This window comes from Hemicordylus capensis, chromosome 4 (genome assembly GCF_027244095.1).
Source record: "Hemicordylus capensis ecotype Gifberg chromosome 4, rHemCap1.1.pri, whole genome shotgun sequence".
NCBI lineage: Eukaryota > Metazoa > Chordata > Lepidosauria > Squamata > Cordylidae > Hemicordylus > Hemicordylus capensis.
The window spans coordinates 252136568-252151074 of NC_069660.1; the positions used below are offsets into that span (position 1 = coordinate 252136568).

Genomic DNA, 14507 nt, shown 5'->3' on the forward strand with positions numbered 1-14507 from the left:
ATGTTTAACTACAGTTATCTGTTATGTGTCATTGCAGCCTAAATGCAAAATGTCACACATACTTACTCAGCCATATCATTGCTTGGCTAGAAGGGCATGGCTTGACTTGCCTATTTTATGACTTCATGTCCATTCCAGGTTGAAGTTGATCTAAGCCAAAGCTAGTCCTTAGTATACATGCTGAAAACAGTTGGGAATTGCTGCAGGGACCCTCTTGCAGTTTGCTTGTATGGCTAAATTGCATCTCTTGGAAGAAGAGCTGAAATTCCTGGTAGGCCATAAAAAAGGTACAAAATATAGACACCAACCACAGCCCTCACAATTGCTCTAGTTTCTTCTTGGTGTCTTCAGTGTACTAACATTCATGAGATTGTGCATGCACAGCTCAGATCAAGGCTTTATGGGAAAGCTCTAATTGACATTTGAAAACAATATAACATAGCATAGCCTTTAAAAACAAACAAACCATCAGCTATATATTACCCTGGAAAATGCATTAACTTAATTGGTAGGTATGGAGGGTAGGAGTGGGGAACCAAGCATAACATCTGAGTGACCAGTCTGTAATTTATAGTTCATCTGGGCCTAAGACTATTCAGGCATCTGAGAAGACCATAAAAGTGCAACCACTTATACATGCTTCTGTTGCAAATCTGCAACTGTTTTCTCCAGTCACTAGCATGACCTTTCATCCTTGTCTTCAGTAACCAGCTTCATGTCATATTCTATCCAGGAGGCTGGAAAAACTGTAAGGTTATGCAGCAGGTCTCCTATCAAAAGTGTTGAATTACCAGTATAGTAGTATCTCATGCACCCTTATTGGAGATGTTAGCCTTTGTTGAAGGTTTACTGAAAGATGAAAGCAATTTGCCACAGTGTTCTAGGCTACCATTACTTCTAGTTAGGCTGTAGCTAAATGTGGCTGAGCAAGTCACAGATTCTACAGCTAGATCTGTGAGAACAGTACTTTCATTGAGGTGTCATGCGCAGCTACTCTCAGCATCCTTTCCCCATAAGAAGTATACAAAGATAGAAGGCTTCCCATTCACCAGGAGAGGATTGCTTTAATCTTGAACCAAAAAAGCTGAAACGCTCTACTGATAACTTCTAAAAGGATGGCCGCAGACATTAGCTTCGATAGATTTTGAAATGGAACCCTGTAATCTACCATTCTGTATTCATTCTCCATGTTTCATCCTCTCCATCAACAATTCTAACTGGAAAAACCATTCAAGAGCTAGAAAGGGAAGTGTTATCACCTCTACTAACTCTCTATCCAATAGCCAACAGAAGGGGTTTGGATGGACTGCTTGATAGTTTCACACCATCATATCTTTACCACTCATAGAATACCTCCTTAAATTTCTAAATTCCTGGTCCATTGCATATTGACCATTAATTTAAATATTTTTAAAAGTCAGTTTAAAATTAAGGTGAGAAGCTAACAAATTTCACTTGTGCTCTAAAAGATGTGGAAACTTGCAAGTTAAATCAATCAACTTAAATCCCACACATGTAAGCAGCAAAAACCTTGTATAGTTTTATATTATGCTGGCTTTACAAATTAGGCTTTGTTCACCCACACTATTATTATTATTTCGATTTCTACACTGCCCTTCCAAAAATAGCTCAGGGCGGTTTACAAAGAGAAATAACAAAAAAATAAGATGGCTCCCTGTCCCCAAAGGGCTCACATTCTAAAACGAAACATAAGATAGACACCAGCAACAGTCACTGGAAGTACTGTGCTGGGGGTGGATAGGGCCAGTTACTCTCCCCCTGCTAAATAAAGAGAATCACCACGGTAAAAGGTGCCTCTTTGCCCAGTTAGCAGGGGTTAGATGTTAGATTTTTAATTCAACGTTGGGCTAGTCAGGCATCCAAGCAGATATTTCTCAGTTTTGTTCCCCCCCTTTTATATACATTGTTCTATTATGCCTCTTATCTTTTTAAAAGGATATTTCCATTGTTCCCCTTCCCATTATTTAAAGAATACAATTTCCATCCATTAACTCCATTTCCAACAGACATTGTTCCATTACCACCCCCCCCCCCCCCGGTTTTCAAACTAATCTTTCTATTGTTCCTTTCATTTTACAGGGAATGGTACATTCTGCCCTCGCTTAAATGAATCTTACCATTATTAACCCCCCTCCTCTTTACAGGGATGTTTCTGTTCTCCCCACATTTAAAACAGTATTTTTCAAATATCCCCCCCGCCCCACCCATTTTTAAACAAGGTTTTTATTGCAACAGTTATAAAAGGGATATTTTCATTACTTTCCATATTAAGTAGGACTTAATCTGGGCTAAACATATAAAGAACTATACTGTTAGACAGCTGCTACAGACACAAAAAAGACTCAGAAAACCAGCAGTATCTGCTCTGAATGAGGATCAAGTTAGCCACATAGCTAAACGTGCTATTTGTTTAAACTTGATAAACTTGCGGTCCACAAGTTAGCCCACTCAAATGTTCACATGTTCACCATCTGTCCTTATGTGTTCCTACATCTGTAGCATATTTGGTTCAAACTGGTTCACAAGTTAGTCCACTTGCACCTTAAACGTTCACATGTCTTCCATGATATATAACATAAGAACAGGTGGATCTGTTCCATGTTATATAATGTAAGAACCTGCTGAATCAGGCCCAAGGCCTATCTACTCCAGCATCCTGTTGGACCACAGTGGACCACCAGATGCTTCTGGGAAGCCCACAGGCAATTGCTGAGGGCATGCCCTCTCGTTGTTGCATCTTGGATTGAGGTGGATGACATAACCACAAACTATGCTGTTGAGGTGTTCCTATGTGTCACTCACTAGACAACTGTACCAAATTGTCCACAAGTTAACCCTCTTGTGCTTCAAATGTTCACATGTCCACCAGTGTACCCTCTAACAGGGATTCCCAGATGTTGACTACAATCCCCACAGTCCCCAAGCAAAAGCCATTGCAGCTGGTGATTCTGGGAGTTGTAGTCAACAACATTTGGGAATCCCTATTAGAGGGAACACTGGTGTCCACCATCATGAATCAGGGTGGATGACATCATTACAAATTATGCCATTGAGGTTTCCCTATGATACTGTCCCTTCAACAGTATCAAATTGGATTCAAATAACTCCAAGTGTGATAGGGACACACACACACCCCTGAGTGCTCTCATAAGCTTAGTTTCCTTAAGGAAAGTAGGATAAAAAGGATATCTGGGAGAGACCAGCAACAGCTTTTGGGAGGAATGTTATGTTGGGATGAATAGGGAAAGTTGCTTTCACCCTATCATCAAAGGGAGCCACCACTTTGAAAGATGTCTCTTTGCTCAGTTAGGAGGACACAGTTCACTCAGCTGTAGGGAAAGTGACAGCAATCTTTACTGAAGGAAAACATTACTCTGAGAAGGGTCAATCAGGCCATTTGACACTGCTGTGATGCACGTCCTCACTTGATTTTGCTGATGAGAACTTCAACAAAGGCTAACAGCTCAATAGATTTATTTCAAAACATCAAAAGAACAGATTCCACTACTGATTCAAATATTTAGATGGGCAATAAAAAAGCTTATGAGCTCTCCCAGGGGTGTGTGTGTCCCTATCAGACTGTTTTGGGCCAGATTTGGTACTGTTGAAGGGACACATAGGAAAACCTCAGTGGAGTATTTTGTAATGATGCCATCCACCCTTTAGTCAAAAATAGGTTACCAAGATGCAAAAAATCTGCTTCTTAGAGGTATGCTGCTTGCAGGGGCATAGCAAGGTTAGAGTGGGCCAGGAGATGAGATTTTAAAATGGGCCCCTTATTGCCTTCCTCTCCTTCTCCTGGCTCGATGTCTCTACTAACTATCCCAACTAGTTACAAGGTGTAAATAACAGCAGAACCAACTAATAAAACAGAATCAATGAAGAACTTTAATCATTGCACATATCCCAACTATAGTTACAAGGTGTAAATAACAGCAGAACCACACTATGGCTTTTATTGTTTAACTGATTTTAAATGTGATTTTTATGGAGTTGTATTGTATTTTAACTTTTGTAAACCAACTAATAATAATAAATAATAGTAATCTCTCAGTGCTTGGCATTAACTGCAAGCCTACTATTTAGAAGAACATTGTAACTCTATTTTAGGACTGGGAAGTCACCTTAGGGCTGCACCCAAACACTTCTCCTCATAGTAAAATTTAGTAGGACCTACTCCCAGGTAAAGCCTACTCAAGGAACGGTTTATAATGAAGTAATGGAACCTCTAGCCAACCAATCACATGATATTAATTTGCATTCCGCGCCAAACTGCCTAGACTTTTCTTTGTGGCGGCTGCTGCTCAAGGGCCCTCTCGGGTCACGGCAGTGGAGTCCCCTGAGATTAACAAATCCCCACCCTGAGAGCGAGCAATCCAGCCAATCACAGGCGAGCACCTCTTTATTTATTTATTATTTATTTATGTATTGGATTTGTATACCACCCTTCCAAAATGGCTCAAAGCGGTTTACAATTAAAACAAACCACTAAAACAGTAAAGACCTAAAACAAATTAAAAAACAACATAACAATTAACAATTTTAAAAACATTTTAAAACAACAATTAAACAATTTCAGTGATTAAAAACCCCGAAATCAGGTTTTGAATTTTAAAATAAACCAAAAATTAAAAAACCCCAGACTTAGGAAGCTGAGAAAGCTTGGGTGAAAAGATGGGTTTTCAGGTGTTTTTTTGAAAATTGCCAGAGATGGGGAGGATCGTATCTCAGCAGGGAGTGCATTCCACAATCTCGGGGCAGTGACCGAGAAGGCCCGTCTCTGTGTAGCCTCCAAATGGGTCGGTGGCAACTGGAGACAGACCTCCCCAGATGACCTCAATGGGCAGTGGGGCTCATAATGAAGAAGACGTTCTCTCAAATACCCAGGGCCTAAGCCGTTTAGGGCTTTGTAAGTTGTAGCTAGCACTTTGTATTTTGTCCGGGAACCTATTGGCAGCCAGTGTAACTCCATCAGTAAAGGAGTAACATGGTCTCTCCGAGATGACCCAGAGACCAACCTGGCTGCCAGGTTGGAATTTTCATCTAGGAAGCACGTGAGCTGCCTTTCTGACTGCAGCAGGACGCAGTGTGGTGGCAGCAGCAGCAAATTCTTGTGCACTGCTGTAGCCACGGCAGCTCCTGTTGGGGGCTGCCCAACAGGCTGTGCAGGTGCAGCTCCTCAGGTCTTGCTGCGGCCTGCCCGGACAGTGGGTGAGCTGCGATCAGGTGGGTGCTGGGGAGTTGGGTTCATGTGACCTGCCTCTGGGGGGTGTTTTGGGGTGGCGGGCCCGAAGACAACTGTCTCCCCCTGCCAAATGGTACATATGCCCCTGCTTAGTCACTTCTTGATGGATCTGCACTAAATTTAGACAACCTAGTTCTGTGTCACATTTCAGGCAATTGGATGGATGGTTTGGATGTTATAACTAGTAGAATATCCAGGGCTCATCGTGGCAGAATGTTCTATTTATGCCTCACCATAACCATACATTTTCTCCTGTACCTGGCTGAATCAGCATGATCACAGTGTAATAACGAGCCTTTAATACAAGGATCAAGGTTCTAGTTAATGTAACACTAGTTTATTTTAGCTATAAATGCAGAGAAATTGAAAGGTAATATCTCTTCCAGAAGTGAACCAATATGAATTTGTTGCCAGTTTCTGTGTTCCTGACCTGGGTTCTTTTACAGATTGTTTGCAGTTTGGTAAGACAGCAAAGAAAATATTTTTATGCTGAAGAATTAGGGTGTAATAATGTGAGGTACAGGCTCAAAGTTACTTAATTAAGGGCACCTATACAATTTTTAAACATTCAGGTAAAACAAAATAGAGGGGATTTTGGGATGTGTTTCTTCTTTGTGAGCTTGTCCATTTTAGTTTAGTTAAAAAGGACTTATTTTGCCATTTTTGTTTTTGCAGAATTTTCAAATGGACTAGGATCTGAAGCTCAGATTATATCGAGCTTCAGATCCTGGTTTATTTGGAAACTGGAAGAATAAGCCAGGAATACCTGATGTGGATGTCACAACAGATCCTGGCTTGTTTTATGTTTGGAGCAGAAATAGAATAATGCAAAAGAAAGGGAAGAGTACACATGCCACTGGAAACCAGAGAACAATTCTGGCTCCACATGATCTCTGAGCTGGGCCAATATCTATTTGATGTATTTATCAGAAACTTAATGTTATTATTCTTTGGTTATTTTTTCAAAGAAAGTGTAGTCATACAAAGCACAAATGCTCAAAGATCCATCAGCAACGCACTCTTCTTCCATCATATCTCTCCTCTTCACTGGGAAAGACAGTGATATCTCCCATGAGCTTGCCTAATTTGCTGCAATCACAACAAAAAAAGAGGGGTACATTTATGTGTATATATTTGGGATATTTGTACTGAATTTTCTTGATTTATGCTGTTTTATTTTTGTCCTCCATTGCTGGTAACTGTCAATCCTAATACAATAAACTCTGATTAAATGGTTTGGTTCAATTAATTTATCTGAATCTTCAAGAGGCTTCTAAAACAATTGGAGAAACACAACTGCTATTTCCATAGATATAGTTTGCCAAAGAATGATATGGTAGACACACATAAGATCTAAATAAGTATGTTTGAATAACTGAAGTTTAAATGCAGGAGTTTGTATTTATTAATGATCTAGCCTTTGTATGTATGCAAAATCATGTGTAATATCCCAAATATTACCAGTACTTCATTTTGTATAGAAGTTTAATCTAGGCTCTTGAGGAGTAAATGTGTGAATTTTGCAAATTCTGGTACGTTTTCCTGGTTGAATCAGAGGAAACAATGTCCCTAGTTGGAGTAATGCATATTATTCCCATCTTCATACATACACCACTCTCTTGCCTTGTACAACACAAGGTCCTTACAGTTCACAATTGTCTAAATGTAGGGTTTAAGACAGAATAGGAATGGGGGGACTAATGAACTCCAGAAATGTTCATATAAATTTCAACTCCCTACAAAATTGTGCTAGTCCCCAACCACAGACATATTGCCATAGCCACAGACATATTGTGTTGCACACAGGTGCCTTGTGAGAGAAAGCAGTAGTTACCCAATGATTTTTAAAAAAATTAAAAATGAAAAGGCACAAGAGTCAGACATTTTTCAACATATGCATACAAAAAACTAACTCCAAAGGTCACGTTGTGAATGTAAAATATCACATTGAAATTGGCTCTAATTTTGTAGTGCGAAGCTTGCCAAAGATAGTTGATGCCATTAGATGTCCCACAAATTATTATTGAAGGAGTTTTTGTACATCTTATAAAATCTTTTTCTTTTATTCTAGCCTGTTCAAGAACGACTGGGTGAGTTCTAATTACCATTCTGTTCACTTGGCTAAAATATAGGTAACAAAACTTAACTGGTCATGAACATAATTATTGTTACTGGCTGACATCCAGATTAATACTGCGCTTTCACAAACATGTTGTACTAGCATGAGAAAGCTGTGCTAGCAAATTCTATTAACATATTCCGCACTAGTGTTGTGCTAGCACAATGCTGTTGTATTAGCACAAGGACATCGTGCAAGGGCGTTGCACAAAGAAATGGATGTCTGTTCCAGAGTAGTCCTTGCGCTAATAGAAGATGTTGACAAGTTGCACAACGTGTTGTGCAACAGTGTGCACAACTTCTCTTGTGCTAGCACAATACTGGTCTGGATGTCAGCCCATTCGGCTATCCTTGTTGCAGTTTTGAGTAGCCACACTGCGACACAACCTTGCATGTGTGCAATTTGTTTGTTGTGCTGGTGCAGTTAGTCTGGAAGCCAGATGTTGCTAGTGCATTTGACAATTCAAACTTACATGTATTTATCTGGAAACAAGTGCTGTTGAGTTCAGTAGGACTTGCTTCCAAGCAAGTATATTTAGGTTTCAATGATACTTGCTATAATAATTAATAGATAAAATGGTTATAATTAATAATATATAACTTATATGTCCTTTTGTTTTTCAGAAGTAGATGAAGAGAATGAAATTGATATCAATGAAGGTTTTTCAGCTTGAATAATTTCATATTTTCATCATTTTTGCCTTTTACAATAATGTGGCATTATTTAAAATGCACTAACTGGCTTCTATTGGATCTTTCTTTTTTTAGCTTTAGGACTGGACCTATTTGAGGGTGACATCAGACTTGAAAATGGGGTAAGTTTAAATGACAAACATCCATATATGTGACTAATAGTCTGGAAATTGAGAGCCTATACTTCATTAGTCTAGTCCCTAGAGTAGTGATTCCAGATTTTCTCTAGTCTGAGATCTCTCTGCTTAAGAGCTTTGCGATAGAAAGTTCCTGCTTCAGTTTATATGAGAAATAAATGAGCAGAAAAGCCACATTAGTACAGTGACTGAGATAGCTTGACTTGGAGGTTGGGCCAGGAAGAGCTCCTGAGGATACAAGAACTCCATCAGAGTGAAGAGCTGTTAACCCTGTTTATTAGCGATAAATGCTTTCTTTATGAAGCCATCACTGAAAGTGCCTAGAAAGGAATTCTGATAAGACGTCTGAGATAATAAAAGAGGAGAAAGTCCTGTAAAAATGCAGAAGCATGACACAGAATAATCAACTCGGCCATTAGGTTACTGTTATTAGCTTATTAGCTTCACTCCCATTGCAGTATATGTCAGCACATTGTTGCAAGCATTAATATTAATGATTTGCAGACAACACTAGATAAGAGAGACTATCTTACAACATTTCTTGGCAAGCGGTGCTATCTACAGGCTGTCCCTCTGCACCTTTACTCATGCAAGTAGTTCTATGAAATGTAGCCAGACCACCATTTAAAATGGAATAGGCTCATATAGTCAGAATTCTCTGAAGATGCTAAAAACTCCATACATAAGCCACCAAAGAATTGATTTCATGCTTATGCAGTCTCATATTTCAAATTATCCCTGTGTGGTAATTATTAGTGAGAGTTTTGACCTTGACTTAATTGAATAAAACCAGCTATTCACTGCTACAGCACTGCTGCCCACTACAAAAGAAACCTCTGCTCTCTCCACCATATATAGATACACACTTATAGATGGATGTATAAGGAGCTACCTTATACTGAGTCAGATCCATAGTCTAAAATTAAATTTCACTAGGCACAAGCATTATTTCCCATAATGCTGGGAAAAGTTGGAGGCAAGAGAAGAAGAGGACGACCAGCAGCAAGGTGGGTGGACTCGATTACGACAGCAATGAATGCACCACTGAGGGACCTTAAAGGCCAAGTTGAAGACAGATCATCCTGGAGAGAATCTATCTATATGGTTGCTAAGAGTCGACGCCAACTTGACGGCACTTAATCAATCAATCAATCAGGCACAAGCTACACATCTACAAGTCTATCTTCATAAATATAATCTCTAGAAAGTTACTGTTTTATTCGCTTACTTTTAGGGGGGACATTTTTATAAAGTTTAATTTTGTGCCAATATTGGATTCCACATTTGTGCAGAAGTACCAGGGATGCCCAGAATACACAGCCTTCCATATTTCCCTGTCCTGGTCTCACACAGGGGCCCAGAAGGCATGGCCTGTCTGCAGGCTCTCAGAGAACTCTGAGCGAACAAGTTGATTAGACAGAGTCCCAGCGACAACTGAGCCCTTTTATGTTTCTCGGCCACAAGTCCCTTTCTTAGGCTCCAGACCTCTGTTGCAGTGTGGGACCTTAAAAGGGCAGCTCCTGGGCCTGGAGCCAAGCTTTTCTCTATCTCTCAGCCACCTCTCGCCTGATGAGTTCCCTGCTTCAGCGAGCAGGCAATGAAGGATGAGAGGTTATGGCTATTCTTGAGTCCAACATCTCTGGCAAGTTCATCTCAATGGAGATCATCTCTGGGGATCTGGGTTCATCTCTGCCTGGTTCATCCTCCTTGCCAGGATCTGAGCTAGCCTTGCCATGTCCCCCGGAATTTAGGGTTGTCCCTGGATTTTGGCTCCTCCACCTGGCTGCTAAATTCCACCAGGATTTACCCGGATTTCAAATGTGCCACCCGGTTTGCTCGGAATTTACTCTGGATCCGATCAAATGGAAGGGAAGAGAAGGTGGGGAAAGAAAGGAAGGCTCTGTGGTTTTGCCTCCTGCCATTGGCTCCACAGTCATTGGTTTCAGGGGCGTAACTACCATTAGGCAAGGGGAGGTGGCTGCCTGGGGGCCCCCACTCCTTGAGGGGCCCCCCAGAGGCAAGTCACATGTGAAGTGAGTGTGTGTGTGTATCAGCGAGGGGCCCATTTTAAAATTTTGTCTCTGGGCCCACTCCAGCTTCGTTACGCCCCTGATTGGTTTGTTTCGTTGTTCTAAACCACTTAGAGACTTGGGTAGTGGCAGGCAGTATACAAATCTGTCAAATAAATAAAATGCAAATCAGTTGCTATTTGAAAATTAAGCCACCCGGATTTGGGAAGCTTGAATACAGCAACCCTAGTCTGAGTCCTCCACCTCTGTAGCTGGTAGTGTTAATGGAGATTTGCTAAGCTATTCCCCCTTGGGACCTGAGTCCTGACTGTTGCCAACAAAGTGCACTGAAATGCTCCTAATAAACTAGCCCCAGTTGCTCAGATTACATGAAACAAAGGTACGTGCAGGGCAAATGAATGCATTCAGGAAAGTGCTTTAGAAATAAAACTATGCTTTCTTACTGTATTTACTTTCTCTGTATTTGCTTTCCTTTTCAGATACTTGAACGGAACTCCATTATTGGTGATCAGTATCGATGGCCCCGCACCATTCCCTATGTCCTTGAGGACAGCCTGGGTATGTTCACAAATTTAGGTCATTGTTTGCACAAGCAGCTTTCAGTATGGGCATCTTTCATTTGCTTAATTTTAAATGTTTGCTGGTCAATGACCGAATAAACTTATAACTAACTAACATTTGCTTAATATTAGTTTCTGAAGTTATTTGTCACAATTATTGGGTACAAGCAATGATGAGCTTCATAAGAACAAACTGGATTTTTAAAAATTGGTTTTTATTGGTAAAAATTGCCTTTTATTAGTATAAATTTTTAATAATAAATAAATTAATAATAAAAATAAATAAAAAATAGCCTTTTATTACAAAGAAGACAAAAATATATAACATTTCAATGCAAGTAAATAAAAAGAAACTTCAGAGAGATAATATTTATAAATATGCTCATTCAACATGTCAAATCAATTAGAACCATTTGTGGATGTTGGCAGTGTTATCTGAGAACATTCTTCGAAAATATTGTAAAGGCATATCATTTGTATGTATCTAGTTTAGCTAAATGTTGGGCAAATATAATTTTATACTTTAACTAATAATATCCCATAAATCTGCAATACCAAGAAATCATGAGTAAAGATTGCCAATCTTCCAGCCTTCCAGTGTGTGGAACACTCCTTTTATGCTGTCCCTACCAATGAAGTAATTTAGGTCCTTGTGGGAAAGATCCTCAAGCTCATCTAAAAAAGAATGAGCTGCTTTTTAGATAAGTTGCAGGATATTTCTCACAAGGGCCTAAATTACTTCATTAATACCTGCAAGTCTTATAACTGGGAAGTTCCAGTCTGAGATTAGCTATGATAATCTAGTTGATTTTCACTTTAAAGAACAATGACTAACATTTGCTGCAGCCTTAGGAGGACAGAAAAAGAGCTTCACCCTTGTAAGATGTGGGTAGATTAGCTTCACTCAAGGCTTACCTCACAGTACAGATGCAGAAAGTGGGAGGGGGACATGATTTTCACTGCTTTCCCCTCCCTGCAAAAGCCTACAAGCCTTGTTTGCTTGTAGAAATATGTCCCTGAGGGCTGCACAGCCCTCAGGGGGCCCATTTCTACAAACAGGGGATGGAGACAAACACATTTTTTTGCAGGGGATGGAGACAAACAAAAATAGTATTCCCCATCCCATCCGCTGCACTGTGAGACAAGCCTTGCACGTAGCTGTCCATCCACTCGTAGGAGTCCTTGCCATCTATACTGATTATACTGTATAAATAATAACATAATTGTTTAGTTGAACTACAAAAAAGTACTATTTACTTAGCTTGAATTAAACTTAGCTTGAAGTACATATAATGTATAAACAGTCAAAGTCCAAGAAAACAACTAAGAAATTGTTAGTTGGTACTTACATCAGGTACCTATATCTAAACCTAGCCACCTAATGGTGCAGCGGGGAAATGCTTGACTAAAAAGCAGAATGTTGCCAGTTCAAATCCCCGCTGGTATGTTTCCCAGACTATGGGAAACACCTATGTCGGGCAGCAGCGATATAGGAAGATGCTGAAAGGCATCATCTCATACTGCGGAGGAGGAGGCAATGACAAACTCCTCCTGTATTCTACTAAAGGAAACCACAGGGCTCTGTGGGCACCAGGAGTCGAAATCAACTTGATGGCACACTTTAACTTTATATCTAAACCTGCTTGTATTCATGTAGACCACCTAAAATAGCTGATGACTAACTTGTCTCTCAGCAGTCTAAATTCTCTTAGTGTACCAACATGTTTAATACTCCTAGCAGAGCTTCCAGTCACTATGGTTCAAGGCTTGCTGAGTAAATAGAAAAGCATTTTATTAGTGGAGCAATAACAGTCTTTTTCTCTCTCCCCCAGACATGAATGCAAAGGGGCTTATCCTCAAAGCATTTGAACAGTATCGCCTAAAAACCTGTATTGATTTCAAACCCTGGGAAGGTGAAGCAAATTACATATCGGTGTTCAAAGGAAGTGGGTAAGAGAAGTCATAATTTGTTATGTTCTGCTGAAGCACCCATAGGTCCAAAATATTTGTCAGGACCCTGACACAAATCAGAAGTTCTTTGTGTAGGGACCCTGTTGTGAAAAGCAGCATGCATAGCAAAATCAGGGATTTACTCAAGGTTCGATTGGCTCTGTACCAAAAAATAATGGATGATTTGCAGTTTGGCTAGATGTAGGAGGGAAGGTCATAGTAGGGTTTAATTTAATAGAGGTTTTGTTACATGGAGTGGAAGATTCTTCATTTTACATGGAAAGCGTGAAAACCTGGGGTGAATGTAAGAATTAATATAGAATGGGTGGCAACTATGTGTGCTAAATGTGGTTTTGTATGATTTAAGATCATTATATTTCTCTGACCTTTCAAAATATTATATTACTCTACACTATATAGATACACACAAAAAAATCAAACAGTACAGAAAGCACAGGATTATTTACAGCAGATATAAAGTAATACACATTAAAAATGGAGACAGTTACTTTTTCTATACCTGTTGCATGTTTGTAGCCTTTGATGATGCGTTCTTTAAAGGAGAGTCAGACAGCCATACCTTGGACCTTTTAATCCATGTATCAATGATGTGTTTTGCCCCTGCATACATTGAATGTGAATTGCCACAATGAACACAAGTACCAATACTTCCCCCCAAACAGAGCTAGCAGCAATCTTGTGGGGGCAGCTGAGATTGGAAAAAGTGGCATGAGGGGACAGAATTACAAAACCTCCCGCAAAGCCATTGCTTCAAATTCAGACCCTCTCTCAGCTGTATTAAAGTAAAAGCAAAAAAACTCCAAGGTCCAGACAATGGTAACATGTAATTTGGCCCAGAAAGCTTTGCTTCATCACTCTAAATCCCCTTATTCTTGTCTTAGAACATTTTGCACTGTGGGGTAGGTTGTATTTCTTTTGTACCTAGTGGAAGATGTAGATTATCTTATCAATAAGAAAATCTACATCTTCCACTAGGGAACTGTAACCAAAACAGGAACACTTCACTGGAATAGCATTTTGTAGATCTGGATGGAGATCCAATGACCTCCATAAGTATGGGTTCTGCATCTGCACAGGACTATCCAGGTAGAGTTTCATAGCTCCTCACTAATCCTTAGGCAGTCAAAAAGAAAGAACTGAGAAGGAAAATGCCCAACCGCCAGTTATAACAGAAATCCTGCACAAGCAGGGAGGTGGTTCTGGGCGCAGTGAAGGGCTATAGAACTCTACCTGGATAGTCCTGCACAGACACAGAACCCATACTTATGAATGTTATCGGATCTCCTCCAGATCATCTGCTACAGGTGAGCAACTTGTTTATCCCATTCAAGCACTTGTATACTTAAAGCAAGCCTGGGATTGGGCTATAAGTCAGGTGGAAATGGAGAAACGTGCATGAGTCAGAACAGCTGAATTCTTAGTTCTTCTGTTGGAGATGTGTTTGTTTTTTTAATTATTATTTTTAAATTTATATCCCGCTCTTCCTCCAAGGATCCCAGAGTGGTGTACTACATACTTGAGTTTCTCTTTCACAACAACCCTGTGAAGTAGGTCAGGCTGAGAGAGAAGTGACTGGCCCAGAGTCACCCAGCTAGTTTCATGGCTGAATGGGGATTTGAACTCGGGTCTCCCTGGTCCTAGTCCAGCATTCTAACCACTACACCATGCTGGCTCTCCAAGACACTGCTGATTCATATCGTCTTTCCTTTCACATTTCTCTTGCCTTTTCCCT

At 40.1% G+C, this 14507-nt stretch overlaps 1 protein-coding gene across 1 annotated transcript in view; it reads left to right on the forward strand.

Annotated features, from left to right (window-relative positions):
- Nucleotides 1–14507, forward strand: part of MEP1B (meprin A subunit beta) — a 58195-nt gene that overhangs the window by 19182 nt on the left and 24506 nt on the right. The window contains exons 2-6 of the mRNA XM_053245948.1: nt 7338–7356; nt 8009–8044; nt 8153–8199; nt 10724–10802; nt 12637–12754. Coding sequence (XP_053101923.1) covers nt 7338–7356; nt 8009–8044; nt 8153–8199; nt 10724–10802; nt 12637–12754 — 299 coding nt within the window. The remainder of the gene's footprint in view (nt 1–7337; nt 7357–8008; nt 8045–8152; nt 8200–10723; nt 10803–12636; nt 12755–14507) is intronic.